Below are 21,373 nucleotides of genomic sequence, written 5' to 3'. Positions count from 1 at the left end.
AGGCGGGGGACTCGGGGCGGCGGTGGCGCGCAGGGCCGGACAGGCAGGGACCCGGCTTCCTGGGTCGGGCTCCTCAGTGGTTTGGCCTGTAGAGCGAGGCCGTAGAAGGTGTGGCTTCTGGAATCGGGTTGATCGAGTTCGAATCCCACCCTCTTGCGTGCTCCCTGAGTCCCCAAACTCCCTGAGCCTCAGTGTCTTCATCTGTAATTGGGGGCAATAATAATAATAGTGGCATGTGTTTATTATAGTTGACCTTTGATAAAAGTGGGTCCCTCCTCACCCCTGGATTCAGACCCACACCCCTGTCTACTGGTTTCCTGGTGAGGCGCTCTTTTTCCCTTCCAGGATTGGCCTCGACTGTACTCGAGCTGGTTTCACTTCAATGGGGAGGGGGCGGGGAGGATAACTGGAGGTTCCCTTTCACCTGAGGTTTCTTCTCACCTCCACTTTCAGCTTGGTTCCAGGCTGGTCACCTGTCACCACCCCTCCCCTGAGCTGCTGAGATTGGAGAGTCAGTCACTTTGGTGCTTCCTCCCTCCTTCCACCTTAGCTGTGGCCCCTGGGGATTTCCTTGCAATTGGAGTCGCCAACCCCACCCTGGAGTTCAGCCCTGCTGTGCACTTGAGTGCTCTCACTGGGGACTTCACCTACTTAGAGTGGACTGTAATACACATATCTTACCGGGTGCTAGGGCCAGCAGGGGTTCAGTTATTTAGTGACATCTTGATTGGTCTTACCTGTCAACAATAGCGGTGATGAAAATAAACTTGGATAATATGATATAATCAACTTGCATTAGGAATAGGAACCTCTCAAATTCCAAAGTACTTAAACATTTGTCTTCTCATTTCATCCGGATCAACTTGTGGAAGTGGCAGTGCTGCTCAGCATTTTATAGATGAGGAAACTGAGGCCTAGAGCAGGGCAGTAACTCCTTCTAGGTTTCCAATTGTCAACGGCTGGAGGCAGGGCACTTACTGACTGGGCAAGAGAAAGCCACCTCTTTGCTTCAGGGGTTAGAGGGAGGAAGTAATGCTAATGAGATGGAGAATTTCATGAAAACCTTAAAAAGTAGCCATGGGCATATCTGAATGGTGGTGAAGGCTGGAATGGGGTGGCAGACCTGGTGCTTATTTTGGAATGTACTCTGCCTCAGGGCATCTTACCTGACCCTCTTCCCCCAGCCTCTCCTATTCACCCCCTTTGCCTGAAGGGAAGTGGGCTTTGCCTTCAGCCCCTTCCAGTTTAGAGCAGAAATGTCTTTAGCACACTATCCCCTATCTCTCCAGCAAAGAAATTTCACACCAGGGCAAGACTGTTACTGAACTGGATCAAAACGGCACCAGTTCAACTGCTCTCTTACCTTCTGGATTCCTGCCAAGTTGCTTTTCAAAAGCTGGTCTCAGTTCTCCCAGTCCTGTGGTGCACGCGGATCATAGCTTCCTCCGAGTCAGTTCAGTACTAAGACTTTGCATTTGCACCTGTGAATTGCCAGGCTAATTTCTACTTGTGGGAGGAAATATTTATGAGGGCTTCCTGGAAGAGATAACTGAGTTGCTTTTCAGTAGATGGAATGAGGCAAAAACTCTTAGGGGGAACTCATGGAAGGACTGCAGCTTGGGAGGGCCCCAGCTGTTATCTGGAGAGATGGAGTGGAAAAGCAAGGGCCTTACCATGTCACTTGGAGTGGGTCACTTCTCTGTGGGCCTCATTTGCCTCATTTCTGAAACTCTTCCCTGTCCCCATAGTTGATGCTAGTAGCTTTGGGAGCTGTGAATTGCTGGCCCTCTTGCAGTCAAGGCAGTGGGTGTTCATTCATTCCACAAATATTTATTTAGGGCCTTTTTGTGCAGGAACTCCCTTCTAGGGAGTAGGACGAAGAGAACAGGTCAAAGTCATGGTGCTTATATTCCAGTGGTGGGAACATAAGCAGTAAAAGTAAACACACAGCATATAATCAGAGAGTTACAAGTTCAAGGGAGAAAGATAAAGCAAGGAAAAGATCAGGGGAGGGGTAATGACAGGAAAGGCACTCAAAGAAGTGATATCTGGATGGAGTGAAGAAGCCACACATGGAGACTACTGCAGAAGAAAGAAGGAAGGTGCAAAGGCACTGAGGTCAGGACAAGTTTGGTGTCCTTAAGGAACATAAAGAAGGACATTGTGGAGAGTGGTAGGAGGTGACATTGGAGACATAGGCAGAATCATGTCAGGTAGGCCCTTGTTGGCTAGGAGAGTTAGTGAGCTAGGAGAATAGGATGTAGCGGGCAAGATGTGGAATCCTTCACATGAAGATTTGGAGACAATATCATTTTTGATAATGATGCAGTTGTAGACATGACCATGGGAGTGGGTGGCTGAGGTAGGGGAAAATGAGTGAATGGCTCATATGCATGGCCAAAGACACTATGAGGGTTGTTTGTGTTGCAGAACAAGATCGTGGACCAGTGTGAGAGGCTGCAGTTACAGAGTGCTGGCATCTCCAAGTACATGGCTGAGGTCCTGTCAGGGAAGAACCAGAGAGCAGTGGTAATTCTTCCTTTCTCTCTGTGCCCCCTCCCCAGGATAAGACCCTAACCCCAGGAACTTAGACAAGTCTAGGATCCCTTCCCAACCTCACAAACTCATTGTGGTACTAACAAAGCCAGATGTCCAGGAAGAATGGTTTCCCATTTCTCTGAGACATGATTTTGCCATCTGGACAGAGTAAGCTTGTCTCTAGTACCACATTGTGTACAAAGACTGCTAGAAAATTACTTTCTTGGGTGTCTTAGCGTAGAGAGAAGGGTAGCATTTTTTTTTTAATAAGCAGTACTCTATTACTTAATTACATCCCCAGCCCTGTTTATTTTTTATTCTGTGATAGGGTCTTGCTAAGTTGTCAAGCCTGGCTTTGAACTTGTGATTCTCCTGTCTCAGCCTCATAAGTAGCTGGGATTCCAGGTATGTGCCACTTTGCCTGGCAAGAGTAGCCTTCTAATTATCTAATTATTCTGTAAAATATGATTATTTCATACTCAGTCCCAGACTTATAAATTATTTAGGGACTTTGACACTGAGTATTCCATATGATAATCTTATGCAGCTGGTGGCAGTAACATCTCTATTTATACATGGGGAATTGGGTTCCATGGAGGTTAATTGATTTGCCCAAGGCCACACTGCCTCCTGAGAGAGTCAGTTCTATGACCTGGACCTTCAGAGGCCCAGAACAGTGCCTCTTTTCCTACATCCACTGTCAATCCTTTCCTTGGTGGACTTATTGCCACTGCTGTGTCTTCACTCTCAATATGCCCTTCAGGGAAGGGGCTATGCTTTTGTTTCTGCACATACCCTTCCTCCTTCCGCCATAATACCTGGAGCAGACTTGTCACTGACCTAATCAAGGTTCTTTTAATTTCATGAAACACAACCCAGTCGAATTAGCATAAATAAAACTGAATTTCCTGGTAGGGTATATGGATCCTTGAAGCTGAAACGGAACTAGTATCAGGAACCAAAAAGCTGCTAGGAGTCCAGGCAGCTACTCTGTTCATCTTTGCTTTAGTTTGCATGGTGATCTCCATGTCTTAATCCCCTCAACCTGCCTGCCCCCCTGCTCATCCTTTTTATTTTCTTGTCTTATTGCACTGGTTATGATCTTAGTACAATGTTGATTGAAAGCTACTATAGCAGATCCTCACTTTAAGGGGGAACCTTCCAACATTTTATCATTTATTTATTTAACAAATTCTTTTTGAGTACTAACCCTGTGCTAGACACTGTTATCCTATGTGCTAGGCATTCCACGGTGAACAAACCATATAAAAGTTCCTGTTTTCATGAAGCCTACATTCTTGTTGTGAGAAAGGGACAATAACAAATAAAAACATATTGCATCAGAAGGTGATACCTGATAAGGGGAAATGTAAAATAGGAAGGGGAATAGGATGTGCGGAGGACAGGGGTTGCAGCCACATGTGCTGTGATCGTAAGTGACCTCATTAAGGAGGCTGATATTTGCACTATCACCTAGGAGGTGGGGGAACAGACCACACATTTGAGGGAAGAGTGCTCAAGAAAGAGGGCAAGTTCAGAAGCCCTTGTTGGAGGAGCAGCCTGGAGGCCTGGGAGGCTGATACAGAGTAAACAGTGGGGAGGCAGGAGGAGATGAGATCCCAAGGGCAGCGGGAGAGGAGAGTGGGATTGTATCCTCATCGGCCATGCAGGGACTTTGCCTTTCATTGTGGGTACAATAGGAAACCATAGGAAATTTTTGAGCAGAGTAAATGCTATAATTTAAGATTAAAGAAGAACATTTTGGCCTCTATATTGAGACGTGACTATGGACAGCAAAAGTAAAAGCAGGGACACCAATTAGGGAACAGTTATAATAGCCTAGGTGGAAGAGAGTGGTTTATACCCACGCAGGTTCACTAGGCTACTCTTTTCTCCCCAAAATTGAGGAGCTTCTGTCAAACAGGCATGACTATTTCCTGCACTGTACAAAACAGGCCTTCAGGGACAGGATACAGGAAAGTGGCTGGGTGTCCCTGGCTCTCTGACCCGAAAGCAGTTCTGCTCTGTTTTCTGGCAAGAGTACAAGTGCAGGTGCTTTTGCAACTGATGCCTTTGGGGAGGATTGGTTATCCGATGGCATTTGGTGTTGGAGAATAGAGTTGGCCCGAGAATTAAGAGAATTGAGTCCTGGTCCCTGCTCTGCCACCCATTTGTCATGTGCATGCTTCCAAGAGAGATTCGTGATTGTCAGGAAAAATGTCCCACTCAGTCATCCAGTGAATATTTGGGTACCTACTGTATGTCAGACACTGTGCCAGGAGTTAGAAGACACTCAGTAATTTCTTTGGCTGGGAACTTCTTTCAGGTCTCTTCTGTGGCAGATAAAAACTATTAGGAATTAGTTGGAACAGTCTTAGGAAGTAACGCTTTTTGTCCTTCTACATAGTGAAATAGGGAGGACTTTATAGGCTCTTCTGCCCTGCAGTTTCTGTAATTCTCTGACTTTGGTCCCTTGGCCTTGCTATTCCCAACTGTGACAATAAGCAGGTGGTTCCAGTTGATCTCCACATCCTGCCCAGTTCCTTCATCCTGTGATCATGGCCTCATGAGGTACAGCCTGTCATCTGGATCTTAATTTTTTCCCCCTAAACCATATTTTGGAAGTCTAAGGCTGGGATGTGAAGTAAATCGCTTCAACACTGTCATTCCCCTTGGCATGTCCATTGTGGACATTGCTAGTCCATCTCACACTCCCTCCTTCTGAGCCCAAACGCTCTAATCCAGACTGAGACATTGCCAGGACCTGACTCCTCATTTTACTCCGTGACAGAGCATGGCCAGTTCAGCACGGGAGCTGGTTATCCAGCGGTTGAGCCTGGTGAGGAGTCTGTGCGAGAGCGAGGAGCAGCGGTTACTGGAACAGGTGCATGGTGAAGAGGAGCGGGCCCACCAGAGCATCCTGACCCAGCGGGTACACTGGGCCGAGGCTCTGCAGAAGCTCGACACCATCCGCACCAGCCTAGTGGACATGCTCACCCATCTGGATGACTTCCAGCTGATTGTAAGTCAGGCAAGGGTGAAGTCCAGACGCCCCAGAGTTTGAAAACACTGGAAATGTTTATTGGTAGGAGGTGCGTGGCAAAGAGGATTTGAAGCAGGGCTGAGTGACAAAGATTACTTGCTTGGCTAAATTTTAGTCTGGCTTCTGAATGTTCTCCTAGGCCCATCCGTGTACTTCTTTGTAAAATCTACTTTTAGCAAAAGAATCCCGCTAAGTCAGTTTAGCCAGAACCCCTTCATTCTTTTTATTTTTTTTAAATAACTTTATTTTATTTGTTTATTTTTATGGGGTGCCAGGGATCGAACTCAGTGCCTCATGCATGTTAGGCAAGCACTCTACCACTGAGCCTCATTCTTGATTTCTGATTTTTCTCAATACCTAATTGGGCTTCTCATCCTCCATCATCTTCAGGTGATGTCTGATCATCCCGGCTTGTCTTCAGCAAGAGTCCTAATAAGTTGATTTAGCCGAAATTCCCCTTATCCTTATATATTTCCTCTTGGTAATTTTCCATTCACTGACTTCCAAGATGTTCCTGGGCTGTGAATTCCCACCTGCCCATGTTGAATTCAGAGTTGAGCCCAATCTCTTCCCGGTTGCAATGGTTCCTGTACCTATCTCCATGTTCCTGAATAAGTCTTCCATACGTGCTTTAATAAGTACCACTGAATATTTTCTTCTTTAACATGAGGCCAGAAAATCAAATTATAAGAGGGTTTGGGGCAGCTGGTAGTGATATTCTTTCAGTAGTATACAAATGTTTACTGTTTCATGCTAGGCATGCCCCTATGGGGCAGAGTTACAGAATACAGCTGCCAGCTGCTCCCAGCCTTATGAAGGAGATGAATATGTAAATTGAGAACTGGGATGTTAAAGGATGTGTAATCACTCAGAGCTAGGGACCTCACAATCTGGGCTGGGGGAAGGAAAGGGTCAGGGAAGGCTTGCTGGATGAAGTGATGTTGAAGTGATAAGAGTCGCATGGGAAAGGAAGTGGCAAGGTGGAGAGAGTTCAGGAGTGTGCCGAGGGCATGCTGCGCTTGAGGGAGCTGACGAGGGCTCCATTGAAACACAGCTCATCTCCAGTCCTGCCAGAAATTACCATGACTAACATTTGGCTTATAATCTTTCAGAATATTGTGTAGATATACAGATACCTTTAGTTTTGAAGGGACAGTGTGACATCGGAGGTAAAGGCCAAGCAGAGGAAGAATGTGGAACAACTGGGCCCTCCCACTGCATTTTCAGTAGGGCAGTTTCTATGACTGCCCCGCATTGTGCTTTCACAAGTCACCCAGCTTCCCTGCACAGAGCACATTCTGTCCTAGACACTGGGACAGTCACAATAGAGGATCCAGAGAGTCTCAGCTGTCCAGGAGCTGACAGTCTTCATGGGGGATATTGGCAAATGGGCGACGGTCTTGAAGTGGAGTTGAGGGAAACCCAGGATACCCCGGGGTAGGAGCAGTAGAGTGATTCATCCTGTGCATGTGTCACGGGGGTGAGTGGGAGAAAAGCAACCCATACAGCTTGATTTTGGCTTTAGGGGAAGGAGTAGGAGCTTTGGTCCTAGAGTCTGTGTCTACATGGAACCCTCTCTACAAGGCAGTCAAGTTTTGACTGCCTGCTGGGTGTCTGGTGCCAAGTCTGACATTGTTTTCTTTCTTTGCAGCAAAAGGAGCAGGAGATTTTTGAGAGGTGAGTATGGTCCTGAGGTTTGCTTAGGTAGTCACAGACCCTAGGCCTCTCCCCAGTCTCTGCTCTTTGGAGAAAGTGTCAGGCATGCGACTGAGTGACATCCCTGGATGGCTTGATGGTCAGGGTCTTCCTGCCCCTGGTCTAGACAGTTGCTTTAGACCCACCCGGAGGAGCACTGAACATATACTTATTAACCAGAGCCTTGCCATGGCCTCTTTTTGATTGCTTATTTGTTTTGGTTTGGTGTTTTTGCAGGAGAGGATTGAACTGGGGCCTATATGCTAGGCAAGTGCTCCATCACCGAGCTGCAGCCCCAGGCCCTTGCCATGGGCTTTTAAAAACTTTTTTTTTTTTTGGTATTGGGTGTTGAACCCAGGGACGCTTGACCACTAAGCCACATCCTCAGCCCCCTTTTTTTTTTTTTTTTTAAATGTATTTAGAGGGGCTGGGGATATTAGTTGGTAGAGTGCTTGCCTCACATGTACCAAGCCCCCGGTTTGATCCCCTTTAGTGGCTTCTGGGTGGAATTGGCTGCTAAATCTTTTTTCTTTCTGATACCAAGGATTGAACCCAGGCGCACTTAACCACTGAACCACATCCCCAGCCCTTTTAAATTTCTTTATTCAGAGACAGGGTCTAAATGAGGTTGCTTACAGCCTCACTAAGTTGCTGAAACTGGCTTTGAACCCGTGATCCTCCAGCCTCAGCCTCCCAAGTTCTGAGTAGCTGGGACTACAGGCGTGCGCCACTGTACCTGGCTGGCTGCCAGTCTTGATGTCACTGTGGTAGTAGGAGAATTTTACTTCTCTCCTCCTCCACTCACCCCATAATGATCCAGGTGTATTTCCAGTAGCTTCTTGAACCTCTTTTTTTTTCCCCCTGCATAAGGACTGAGGAAGCAGAGGGCATTTTGGATCCCCAGGAATCAGAAAAATTAAACTTTAATGAGAAGTGCACTTGGAGTCCACTACTGACCCAGCTCTGGGCAACGGCGGTTCTTGGATCTCTCTCAGGTTAGGAGCTGCAAGAGCCTGACACCTTCAAGAGCAACTGGGCTTCTGTCTGTCTGTCTGTCTGCCTGGGGTTTGCTTCTGGAACAGTAGCTCAGGCAAACTGTGGTGCCTGAAGTTGTCTGCTCAGGGGGCTGTGGCTGTGGATAGGGCTGAGCAGCTGGGCCAGGTCCCTCTCATTGCTAGATCAGTCTGCCCTGTGGTTGGATCTAGGATTAATTTTCTTTCTGTAAAGCACATCCTCCTACTTTCTGCCCTTCTAGGGCAGCTCATTATGATTTCTTGGAAACCTCAGCTTTCTCTTTAAGAAAATATAACCGATGGCCAACTGGAGGGCAGATGAACCAGGGAGGACACTGCCTGGCTTTGTCTCATCCGTGCGCTTTACAGAGACTCAGACTGACCGTGGGCCTGGCTCTGTGCTGCATCCTAGGGCCACACAGGTTAACGTGAAGCCATCTTCTACCTCCAGGGATTCCCACTTAGCATGGGGATCTCAAAGCAGGCTTCTCCAAGGCTGGATAGAAGCTTCTGTACTCCAGTGGTAGTCTTGGCACAGTTCACGGGAAGGTTAGGTTAGCAGACTGACTCTTTTTTCTATTTTAACCCTCCCCCTGTATATTATCCTTAAATTTTTGACCTAAGCTATAGCTTGTCTACACTAGGTTCTAGTGTCAGATGGCACCTGAGTTTTCAGCAGCGTGTTAACTTTTGGAAACTGCATGTCTCATGCTTTCTATCTTCAGGAGCTCTGTCTCCAGGGTAAGTCATATCTGGAGGACACAGATATGACCAGCTAGCAATCAGTATGACCTGTGCTAGATGCACCAACAAAATGCTGAGTCTTCATTTGACCCTGCCTCCCACTCAGCATGGAATCCTGAGCAACTCACTGCTCTTTCTGCCTTACTTCTGTCAAAGTTTACAATTGAAATCTTCAGCTAGTAATAACTACTGTTACCATGGGTACAGTTTATTGAGCACTTACATGTTAGGCACTTTACATGTATTTTTTTAAATTTTATTTAATGTTCATGACCACCCTGTGATATTCTATTTGATAGCTGTTTTACAGACAAGGAGACTGAGGCTCAGAGAGAGTAAATGGCTTGTCTGAGTCTGAATGCCAGTGAGTGATGAGGAATCTCTTTGCTACCTTATGGGATCAGGTTGGGGCTTTCTGGGAGGGGCCTGGATGATTCAGAATTCTTTCTGGCAGGCATGGAGGACGTCCGCATTGATGAGAAGACTATCAGCCCCTCTCTGCAATTGTCAGATGATCGAAGGACCCTGACCTTCAGTGCCAAGAAGTCCAAGGCCTGTGCAGATGGCCCAGAGCGCTTCGACCACTGGCCCAATGCTCTGGCTGCCACCTCCTTCCAGGAGGGGCTCCATGCCTGGATGGTGAATGTCCAGAACAGTTGTGCCTACAAAGTGGGCGTGGCCTCAAGCCAGCTGCCCCGCAAGGGTTCTGGTAGTGACTGCCGCCTGGGCCACAATGCCTACTCCTGGGTCTTCTCCCGCTATGATCAGGAGTTCTGCTTCTCGCACAACGGGCGGCACGAGCCCCTGGGGCTGCTGCAGTGCCCCGCGCAGCTGGGCGTGCTACTGGACCTGCAGGGACAAGAGCTGCTCTTCTTCGAGCCGGCCTCGGGCACCGTGCTCTACTCTTACCGCACAGCCTTCCCTCGGCCCCTCCGCCCCGTCTTCGCTGTGGCCCACCAGACCATTTCCATCATCCACTGACCTTGGGCCACAGGGAGGCCAGCTCCACCTCCCATCACCTTCTCAGGCCAGGCCACATATCTACTGGATGTCCTTTCCCCAAATGGTGTGGGGTTTCTAAGGGAAGCAGGGTCCATGCCCAATGGGCAGCTTAGGAGTAGTAGATATTGTCTCAGACCTGGACAAATCCTTTAAATCCTGGCCGTCTGTGGCTCCTGGGACTTTACTCCCAGTCTACCACGCATCTGCCCCAGTGAGGTGTCTCCTTCACCACTTTATCTCTGGCAACCAGCATGGTATCTGGTGCATAATGAGGGAGCAGTAATTATATGGTGAGTGAGTAGATGGATGGACAGATGGACAGGTGACTGGGCAGATGTAGTTTCTGGAGAAGCACTTCAGCCCCCTCCCCCCAGCTTCTCACATATGGAAGGGATTCTCTGCAGAGAAGCCTATGGCTGAAGACTGTCCTCTTAGTTCAGTACTTCTCCATCTTTTTCAGGACATGGCACAATGAGAAAATATTTTTTTAGTACACAAGGACCACCTGGAAGAGATTTAGAACTTCTGTGAGGCTGCTCTTGGGCAGAATAGTCTGGCCTGGGAATGCCCAGGTCCTGCCTTGGCACTCAGAAGACTGAGGGATCCTACCTCCAGGAAACCTAATGGCAGCACAGCCATGGGCATTTGCCCCAGACCCAGAGGCTGAGCGCCAGCTTGTGCCCACCCGTGATAATGGGTGGAATAAGTAAATGTTTCCCTTGAAACATTTACTGGTGAGTGCCCTTCTGACTTAAAGACCTAGGGTAAGAGTTTCAGGTCTAAAAGAGCTTCAAGTAAGAACTGAGGACTGACCTTAGGGAACATGGACATGATTAAAGGTCTTAAAAGACTTGAAGACTTCTTGTATGTTCTTTGTTAGTAACTGGCTACAGACTGTGCTGGCTCAGTCTTAACCCTCACACACAGCGAGGCCTAGCAGAAAGACTCTGCAGACATTTACTGGGATCAAGGGCAAAGCCCTTAGTGTTCTCCTTCATGAGCTGACCCAAGAATAGTGTTCTTCAAACTTTTATTCAGGAACACTCTTAAAAAGCAGCCTTACTCTGGGCATGGTGATGTGCTCCTGTAATCTCAGCAACTCCAGAGGCACATTCAATTGCAAGTTCGAGGCCAACCTCAGTAACTTAGGGAGACTCTGCCTCAAAATGAAAAATAAAAAGGGCTCGGGATGTAGTGCAGTAGTAAAGCACCCCCGTTCAATACCCAGTACCAAAAAAAGCTTTATCAGGGCTGGTGCTGGAGTTCAGTGGTAGAGTTCTTGCCTAGTATGTGACAGGCCCATTTGGGTTCTATCCCTAGCATTGCAAAAACAAAATACTACCTGCAACTTAGGGCTCTGGGTTCAAAGAGGATGTGAACCAGAGCCCTCCCCACTTGAAAATCACTGTTTGAAAATCACTGCTTAATCAGGGGAGGTCACAAAGTAAGGTCCCTGGGGTCAGTGAACAATGAAATAAAATAGTCTAAGATTCAAAGACAACCATTCCTCTGCCTCAGCCATTTCTGGCCATGCAGTCATGTGGCCCCAGAATGGATGGGGGCAGAGGTCTTCGGAGAAAAGCTGAAAAAATCCCCATCTTGAGGTGGAAAAAAAAGATTTTTTTTTTTTTTAATTCCAGTGCCAGAATAGAACTTTGGGCCTCATGCATGCTAGGCAAGCGCTCTACCACTCAGTCACATCCCTGCCCTTTTTTTTTTTTTTTTTTTGAGAAATCTCATTAGATTGCTTAACAGTTTACTTAAAGAAACTGGGCTGATTAAACCCACAGGCCTCTGGTTGGCAACTCTAGGTGGAGATGATCTCCAAGGCCCTTGCAGCTCTGAGACTAAAGTTCATGACCTGTGTCTTCATTGCTGGGACACTTGGGCATTACTGTTGAGTCACCTGGTCTTGGTGCCAGGCCCAAGGAAGATAGACACAAATGGTTTGATCAAGCTTGAAGGGGTCTTTCCCACCTTTTCCTGGGCACAGCCCCTGTCCAGAGATCCGGTCAAAACCACCCTCTCCTCTTTGGCACTGGACAGCCCCCTGCCATGCTCCCTCCACCTCCCACAGAGCCCTCACAGGTCATGGGCACACTGCAGGAATGTCCCCTCAAACCTCTGCCCAACCTCACCACCAGCTTAGGGTTCTGTCCAGAGCCCTCCTTGTCCACTGGCACCAGAACCCACACATTTGTGCCTGCCTGTGTTTTTAAGTCTATGGTTAAAACCTGTGCCTGGCACTGGACAAAGCAGAGAGATCTGGGAAACAAGTGCATTGGTGAAGGCAGGAAGAGACATGGAGTTTTAAAACCCAACCTACTCTTTCAGCCTCCAGCTGCTTTCCCCACCCCGAGCTCGTCCTTGTTCCCTTGATCTCCTGCCCCCATGCTGGCCCCTGTGACTGGGGTGCCCTTTAGGAATGACATTGCTCAGGATGACTTTCCTCTTCTCCCAGGATCTCTACTGCACTGTTTTATGTGACAAGGCCCCCTGTCCACTTGAAACCTAGTGGTCCAAGTCAATGGGCTTTGGAATTGGATGGGTTTAAATTGGAACCCTGGTTCCCACGCATGCTGACTTCAGCTGCATTACCACGTCACCTAACCCCTGAATCTCCATTTCTTCATTTGAAAAAAAAAAAAGGGGGTGGGTGGGTAGGTGGGTGGGATAGTTATGCCCACTTGGGAGCTTCAAGGGTCACATTGAGAACTTAGCAGAGTACCTAAGTACTCTGGGCAGGCATAGCCATCAGTCTAACTTTGTGACTAATCATGGTTGTTTCTTATGTCGAATTTCCTGTTCAGACTATTCAGTGTCCTACAGCAATGGCGTAGCATCAAATTAAGTTCTAAACTCAGGCTTGGTGAGGGGGTGGGTCTCAAAGGTTGAATAATAAGAATTCTGCTTCAAATTATTATTATTTCATAATAGGGTTTTAGGTCTCCAATGACAAAAGGACCTTGCTACTAAAAGTTTTTAAATGCCTGCTTTTTTTTTGGGTGGTGGTGCTGGGGGTAGAATCCAGGGTTCATATATGCTAGGCAAGCACTTTACCACTGAGCCACACTCCCAGTCCTAGAAAGTGCTTGATTTTGAAACTATTTGGTCCCTCAAAGAATACAGATGGAGGTGAGGGGGACTCATGGGAGAAAAGGAACGCAGGTGTGAATGAGTGAGCTGCGACCTGGAGCTGGTTAGTGTGGCAAGGCTAAAAGCCCAGCCCTTGTTACTGTTATCATCAGAACAGGTTTGGAGGCTGCAGGGGAAGAGCACAGTCCACATCTGGGAAGAAAGAAGGGGCTCCTTCTCCAGTGTTTGTTTTGGCCCAGACACTTCCTCACCAGATTTACAACCCAGGAGTTGATCCCTCCAGGCGGTCAAGGGCAGGCAGGACATGGGACAGTGATGGAAGAATATGTTCTTCAGGTACAGAAGCCCTGATGGCAGGGTCCAGAGGCTCTGGGCCAACCACCAGAAAGCTGTGCATGCCTATAGCCCGAGCCCCCTGGTAATCACAGAGGTAACTGTCCCCAATATGGGCTGCTACTGCTGGTTGCATGCGAGCAAGCCGCAAGGCCTCATGGAAAATGCGGGGGTCTGGCTTGGGCCAGCCAGCAGCTTCAGAAGTCAACACAAAGTCAAAGTGTTCCCACAGGCCAAGACCCACCAGGATGTCCTGTAGCCGGTGGTCAAAGTTGGAGACTGCTGCCAGCTTCAGACCCCGCTTGCGGCACCCTATCAGGGTGTTCTCAGCCCCATCCAATACCTGCCAGCTGTAGGGGTGTCTGAAGTCTTCATATAGCTCATCAGCGATGGGGGCCACGGCTTGGGCATCCCGGACACCTGCCAGGTGGAAGGTCTGCAGGATCACATCCAGCCACCACTGACGAGAGGTGAGGCCATGGCTCAGGCCGTAGTTAGGGAAGCTGTGGTTCTGAGCCTTGAACACCTGCCTGAAGGCTTGTCCCAGTGTTGTGGCCTCCACCTCCAGCCCATGGGCCCGGGCCTTGGTGGCATACTCCTCCCCTATAGGACGCCGAAGCCTGAGCAGCGTGTCCTTCACATCCCATGTCAGGAGACGTAGCTGCAGCCGGTGTGCCATGGAGAAGGACAAGTCCACCTTGGGTCCCACAGTCCAGGAAGATAAGAAGCTGGACAAGACTACCCCTCCACAACCTAACAGTCTTTTCTTTCCCGGCCTGTGGATCAGATTTTCTGCTTGACCTAAGGCACTTTGGAAACGTCTTCACAGCACAGGATCCTAGAATGAGAAATGGCAGGTGAGGTTGAAGTCAAGGCCCTGCTGTTAGAGACACTGGTTTCACATCAGTGCTGCCAATGTGTGACCCTAGGAAAGTCACTCTGAATCCCTGTCTCATGTGTAAGAGGAACACAATGACATTAACCTTACAAGATCTTGGGCTAAATGAGAGTGTATATCACATTCATTCCAAAACAAACTTTCAGGTACATCTTTGAGCTAGATGCTGGGCAATAGGACAGGTTTCCTGCCTTTGTGGCATTTATAGGCAATAAGAATAGGGGATACAGGACAGCTGCAGTGGTGCATGCTTGTAATACCAGCTACTTGGGAGACTGAGGCAGGAGGATTACAAGTTTGAGGTCCTTAGTGGGACTTTGTCTCAAAAAAAAAAAAAAAAAAAAAAAAGGCCTGGGCATATGCCTCAGTAGTAGAGTGCTTGCTACCTAGCCATGCAAGGAGCTAGGTTCCATTCCCAGTACTGGGGGAAAAAAAGAATAGGGGACTCAGATATTAGACAAAGAAATACACAAGCACTTAATGAAGCATAATGAAGTCAGTATGTACCATGGGGACATAAATTCAGAGACCCAAACTGATGTTAGTTGGGCCCTCAGGGAATATGGATGGAGTGAGGGGGACTCATGGTAGAAAAGGAACACAAGTATAATGTGTGAGCTCAGAGACCTAGAGCTGGTCAATGTGGCAAGGTTAAAAGCCCAGCCCTCATTGCTGTATCACCAGAACAGGTTTGGAGGCTGCGGTGGGAGGGGCACAATTCACATAGGGGAAGAAAACTCTTAGTCTTTGAAGTAGGGAGCATCCTAAGCAAGTGATATTTTGGTGAAGATCTGAAGAGCAAATGTGCAGGAAGTGGAGGTGGTTAAGTGTTCCTGGCAGTAGAAATGACAAGTGCAATGAAAGAGTCTGGTACTTACGAAGATTGTCCACCTAAGGCAAGGTCTTACAGATCAAAGTAAGGAAACAATTATGATCTTTATTAGCGTTACTACCAATGTTCAAAGACAGAAGGGCCCTTTCAGACCATCTGACCAACATCCTGGCTGCTGAGCAGACTGAGTCAGAGGGACAGTTACTAGCCTAAGGTCACGGTACGCCAATAAACACTGTCAGGACTAGAACCCAAACTTCTAGAACCTCTGGTGAGTGCTCCCTTCCTCTGCAGGATGCTTGGACACATTTGGATCTTAAAAAGCACTTCATTCTGGTGAACTTGTATATCACAGGACACAAGGACAGAGCAGCCTGCTTCTGTCCTTAACCCTTCCTAAGCCTGGTTTCTGCATCCTTCCTTCATCCTGCCTAGGCTCAGCCATGAAAAAATTACTGACTCAAAGCATAGGAAATGCATTTGTCAGGCTGGTGAACAGAGGCTGCAAGCAGCTTCTTTCCTAGACAGAGCTGATTCCAGATATGCTATTCAGTTGAATCCAAGGGGTCAGAGTTCACAGAGCAATCAAGCTGTCGCTGAAGGAGGGGCACACTGGTGAATCTGGGGATCAGTCTTCGAGGAAGTGAGACAAGGAAGTGGATTTGTCTGCCAGGAGCTTGGAGAGACCCACTCAAAGAGCCTCTCATTTTGCAGGTGGGCAGATGGAGGCCCAGTGAGGGGTGGGAACTTGTCGCTAATAGCACAGGGCGCCATTAGTTCAGCTAAGACGAGAACCAGAACGATATACAGAGTTTTCCATTTTTGGAATCTGGGGCTGGGGGCTCTGGGCTACAGGCGGAATGGTTCACCCTCCCTCCCTTCCTCCGGGGCTCGGTGGAGCAACGTCCAGGTGCCGGGAGTTCAAGCAAAATCTACCCGGCTGCAGTGCGTGTGCTGCGTGACCCGGAGCGCGAAGTCCCAGGGTCCGCGACTAGGCCTGGATCCTGGGTCCCCTTCCCGGTTCCAGTGCGCTCCCTCGGCTCGGCGCCTATCCCGGGGCCCAGCACCTACCTGGCTCGCAGAGAAGGTGGCCAGAGGGCCGCTGCAGATCCTCCCGGCTCGGCTACGGCTACGGCGCGCAGCAGCTCCGCGGACTCCAAGATCCCACCCCGCCCCTCGCCCCGCCCTCCTCCTTTCGCCCCGCCTCTTCGTCCCGCCCTCCTCTCGTCAACCCTGGCGGCGCTCCGCGAGTCACCTATTCTTGCTGCGCCCCTCCACCCCGCTTTAGTCACTTTGCACTCTCCCCGCCCCTTCGTCCCCTCCCTGCACCCCCTTGGTTCCCTATCCCGCGCTCTTCCGCCTCCAGCCCGCGTCTCATCGTCACCGTGCACCCTTTCGTTATCTCTGCGCTGCCACCCTGAGGGTGGGTACAGTCCTCTACAGTAACCTAGAGGCTTTAAAAAATTCTTTCGAGAAAAAGAAAGAAAAGACTTGATTTTGCAAAAGTAGTGCGTTGTCATTTCAAAAAACTTGACATTCATTCACCAGCTGCTTAGTAAACATGTGCCTGCTCTGTCCCTGTGCAGGTCCTCACTGAGGATGCATCGGGAAACAAGATGCTTCCTGCCTGCTGGGATCATGGGAGGGACAGACAAAAATCAAGTAAACAAACAAGACGTGTTGAGAGAGTAGTAAGTGGGGTGGAGGCTCAGGGGTGGAGAGGGGTGGGGAGGAAAGAAGGGCTCCCCCACTCCACACCTCATTCTTCTTTCCTCCCCTCCACTCCTCTTTAAAGAAACTTTCGGTATCTCAAGACTCATTTGTTTGCTTGTTCAGAACCAACTCACCCTCGCGCTAGGTTGAGGGCCTGGGAGGAAGCCAAGTGTAGAGTCAGAGCTGGGGCCTGGGATTCCAGGGACTTACCTGCAAAACAGGTTTTGTGTCACAAATATGATTCCCAGATGTGGGGTTGGGAAGGGTGATAAGGAAGTCAGAGGTATACCTTTGTTTCACAGAATCAAGGAATGCCTGAGGTCACCCACTGTTCAAGGTCACCTAAAACCTAAGCAGACCCTTAAGTTCAGGTTCCAACACTGCTATCTGACCCTCTGTGAGCCCTCTGCTCAATTCTTTTCCTCTCTGGGCCTCCTTCTCCCAATATGCAAAATCGGGGGTTTGGACAAAATAACTTCCAATTAATGTCCAGACTATCTTTGAAGTTGATTTCTAAGATCGTTAACTTTGCCCATGGAACCTCAGTTTCTCCATATGTAAACAGGGCATAGTAATGTCTACAGCAGAGTTGAATGAGATCACCTGGAAAAGTTCTTTGAGAAGTAAAAGATGATTTTTTTTCAGATGAGAAAGTTGAGAGCCCCACATACCATTGTAACCCAGGGTCACTCATTGATTGCACACCTCCAGAAAATGGCATTTCCATTTCATTGTGAATATGCCCCCTGCAGTCATGGCCCCGACTTAACTGTTAGTCCTCTGGGATCTGCTTTACCTTTGCTCTGGGTAACTTCATCAGTGGAGAGAGAGGAATCTTACATCAGGGGAAAGCCAGTGACAGGTCCCTCATACACTGGAACAAGCTTTGTTTTGATTTGCACGTTTAAAACTGGATATATTTAATCGATATTTTCCTGCATCGGTTAGATCACAGGAATCCTCTGATGATTTCATCCATTGACCTAATTTTTGGTCTGGTGACTGCTTCTGGGGACACCTGGCATGTTATACTATATACTGGATGCCAGCTTATTCTCTTTGGAAAGCCAAGTGGTTTTTGTTGTTGTTGTTTTGTTTTTGTGAGAGCTTTTTCCTTGACATTCTCTTATTGAAAGCACTATATAAATCCAGGTTGGGCCAAGTAGGTACATGTCTCTCTTTACTTTTAATTTTTCACTTATTTTTCTTTCTTTTTATTTTATTTTTTTCAATGCTAGGGATAGAAGTCAGGGCTTTGTGCATACAGGAAAAGCACTCTGCGATTAAATTATACCCTCAGCCCTCATTTATTTAATATTTAACTTTTAAAAAAATATTTATGTTTTAGTTGTAGTTGGACACAATATCTTTTTGTTTTATTTATTTATTTTCATGTGGTGCTGAGGATCGAAACCCAGGGCCTCGAATATGCTAAGCAAGGCTCTACCACTAAGCCACAACCCCAATCCTATTATTTAATTTTTTAATTAAGATACCCAGAGAGAGCTGGTGTAATGGTGCATCCCTGTAATCCCAGCTACTGGGAGGCTGAGGCTGCAGGATCATAAGTTTGAGGTCAACTTAGGCCAACAGTTTCAAAAAATAAAAGATCTGAGGATGTAGCTGGAGATGTGGTCAAGAACCCCTGAGTTCAATCCCCAGTGCTGCAAACAGAGAAAAAGGCAAAGAAGTGTGCATGTCTTTGAATTTTCACAAAGTGAGCTCACTGGTGCAACCACCACCTGGAGCAAGCAAAAGAATATTTCTAGAACTCTAGAGCCCATCTGCTTGCAGACACTTACCCCCACAGAAGATCATGATTCTGACTTCTAATTGCATGGTTTAACTGTTTTTGAATCTTACACAAGGGAACAGCACAGCATGTATTCTTTTGCATCTTGTTCCTTTCACTCAAAATTTTGTTGGTATTACAGTTGAGATCCAGAATGTCCCCCAAAGGTTCATGTGTTAAAGGACTGGTCAGCAGCCTGTGGTGCCGTCAGGAGGTGGCAGAAACTCTAGGAGGTGGGGCCTAGTGGAGGTCATTGAGACATGCCTGTGGACTGGATATTGGGATCCCCACTCCTTCCTCTGGTTGCCATGCACTTCTGCCATGATGTACGGCCTCACCAAAGGTCCAAAAGCCACTGAGTCAAATGGCCATGGACTGAAACCTCTGAAACTGTGAGCCAAAATAAACCTTTTCTCTTTTAAGTTGATCATCTCAGATATTTTGTCACAGCTGAGTAACAGTAGATTCAACCACGTTGTCATGTAAAGCTGTAGTTCATTCTCATTCCTGTCCTATTCCATCTCATGGTTGATGAACATTTGGGTTATCTCCAGGTTTTATTTATTACACATATTACAAAATGTTGCTATGAACATGTCTCTTGGTGAATGTAAGTATATGTTGTTTTGTTTTGTTTTGCAGTGCCGAGGACTGAACCCAGGGCTGGGCACATACTAGGCAAGTATTTTTCCACCTAGCTACATCCACAGCCCAGTTATATATTTCTGATGGGTAAGTACTCAATGTGGACTCACTAGTGTATAAGGTATGCATGTGTTCAGCTTCAGAAGAGAGGGCCAGTTTTCTGAAGTGATTGTGACAGTAATATCTGAGAGTTCTAGTCCTTCCACATTCTCAACAATTGGCACAGTCAATCTTTTTAATAGGTATGGTGGTATCTCAAGGATTTAACTTGAATTCCTCCACCAATTAATGAAGTTAATACCTTTTCATATATCTATTAGCCAAGTTTTCATTTATTCTTATTTGCACAACTATACACGAATGTATCCTTGATTACAGAGCTCATATGTATAAAGTCCCTCTAAAACCAAATTCTCACCCCGTCTCTCCACAAATCCTTCCCCAGTTTTGAACTCTGGGCTTGGAGTTAGGAGGCTTGTTCTGCTATTGTCTTGGTGTGTGTGTGTGTGTGTGTGTGTGTGTGTGTGTGTTTGTGGTGCTGGGAATTGAACCCAGGGCCTTGTGCATGTTTCTGTGTGATTTTTGGACAAGTCTCTTCTCTGGGTCTGTCTCCCCACCTATAACTGTTAAACTAAGTGATCTCCAAGGGCCTGATATTCTCAAGCTTCTGTGATTCCAAGAAACTTCATGTGGTAGAGATGGCCACTGTCTCCAGTATCCATTCTTTCTATCTTCCTTCCTCTGGAACCCTGAGTTTTAGCTGAGCATATGCCCCCTCCCCCCAACAATGGTGTGTGGACAGAAATGATGTAACTTCTGGATCCTGCCTGTACAAAGAAGGGTCATGATCTACTACTGCCCTCTCTTCCTGTTGGCTAAGAGGACCTGATGGTAGGAAACAGAGGTTGCCACTTTGATCACAAGATGGAAACCAGGATGTGTTAAGGATGAAAGAGGTAGAAGCCGAGACACCCCACCACTCCTACACCTTGCAGCTGACACAAGAGCTTGGGGTTGCTTAGAGAGATGTAAATTTCTATCTGAAGCCATTGTTTGTTTTTTTTCATACCCACTGATCCTGAATCCTGAAATGCAGAGAATGACTGGGTCAGATTTCTTTAAGGAACTGAGATCTTAACAACATAAAAGGAGACAGCCATACAGATTGCGGGCGGAATGTTCCAGGCAAAGGAACCATCTGTACAAAAGCTCTGCGACCTGGCCAGCCTCTGTGACCTGAGGCAGACCTAGCCAAGGTGGTGCTCGTTCAGCGACTGAGCCAAGAGGTGGTTCTTGTGACCCAAGCAGGACCAATCAGATATTTTCAGATATTGATTTGCTATGTAACTGAGAGACAGAAAGGATCTTTCTCTGGGATTATAAATCTTTTTTTAATATTTATTTTCTAATTGTAGTTGGACACAATACCTTTATTTATTTATATGTGGTGCTGAGGATGGAACCCAGGGCCTCACATGTGCCAGGCGAGTGCTCTATCGCTGAGCCACAACCCCAGTCCTGGGATTATAAATCTTAACGACCACTTAAACCTAGAGTTAGTGGGGATCAAAGTCTTTGACTCAGGATCCACCCACATTTGAACTTCTCATGGCCCTGTTGTGTAAATCAGCTGGCTCATTTTTTTTTTTCATTCCTGAACTGGGTTTCGGTCACTTGCAACCAAGAGCTCCTGGGACAATCCAGGGCTTGGTCTGCTGCAAATCATAGGCTCTGATGTTTGGAATTGGGGCTCAGAGCAGGGAGCAGTTAGGATTCCCCATTCCCTCTGTGGACAGTTGGTGATCTCTGCTTTTAGGTAGTGAATTGGCTGATTAAAAAGCCTGTTGAAGGGACAAGCCACAGTCTAAGCTGGCACATAGGACAGGGAAACAAGAAAATCAAGTCTCAGTAAGAAAGGCCCTTAGCACTCATCAACTCAACGGTGATGCCTAGAGGTCAGATCATGTGTCATGCCAGGCTATGAAAACTGAGTCCTCTGTCCAGGGATAAAATTACTTCTAGCAAGGGC

The 21,373-nt window shown here is 47.5% G+C and overlaps 2 protein-coding genes across 2 annotated transcripts; one reads left to right on the top strand and one right to left on the bottom strand.

Moving 5' to 3' along the window:
- Positions 1-2,402: 2,402 nt before the first annotated feature.
- Bspry (B-box and SPRY domain containing) lies at positions 2,403-10,891 on the top strand. The gene is made up of 5 exons (XM_015492175.2): positions 2,403-2,529; positions 5,330-5,560; positions 7,233-7,258; positions 8,147-8,271; positions 9,488-10,891. Exons 1-5 carry the CDS (start codon positions 2,491-2,493, stop codon positions 10,012-10,014), a joined length of 948 nt encoding a protein of 315 aa, XP_015347661.1. The 5' UTR covers positions 2,403-2,490; the 3' UTR covers positions 10,015-10,891.
- A 2,049-nt stretch (positions 10,892-12,940) lies between these two features.
- Positions 12,941-16,386, bottom strand: Hdhd3 (haloacid dehalogenase like hydrolase domain containing 3). Its single transcript, XM_015492176.2, has 2 exons — positions 16,266-16,386; positions 12,941-14,302 (listed from the first exon to the last, which is right to left on the bottom strand). Exon 2 carries the CDS (start codon positions 14,141-14,143, stop codon positions 13,388-13,390), a length of 756 nt encoding a protein of 251 aa, XP_015347662.1. The 5' UTR covers positions 14,144-14,302; positions 16,266-16,386; the 3' UTR covers positions 12,941-13,387.
- Between the last annotated feature and the right edge of the window lie 4,987 nt (positions 16,387-21,373).

The sequence above is a fragment of the Marmota marmota genome, unplaced genomic scaffold (genome assembly GCF_001458135.2).
Source record: "Marmota marmota marmota unplaced genomic scaffold, marMar, whole genome shotgun sequence".
Classification (NCBI taxonomy): domain Eukaryota; kingdom Metazoa; phylum Chordata; class Mammalia; order Rodentia; family Sciuridae; genus Marmota; species Marmota marmota.
The sequence above is the reverse complement of the archived record's forward strand: the minus strand, read 5'-3'. Positions and strand labels throughout refer to the sequence as shown.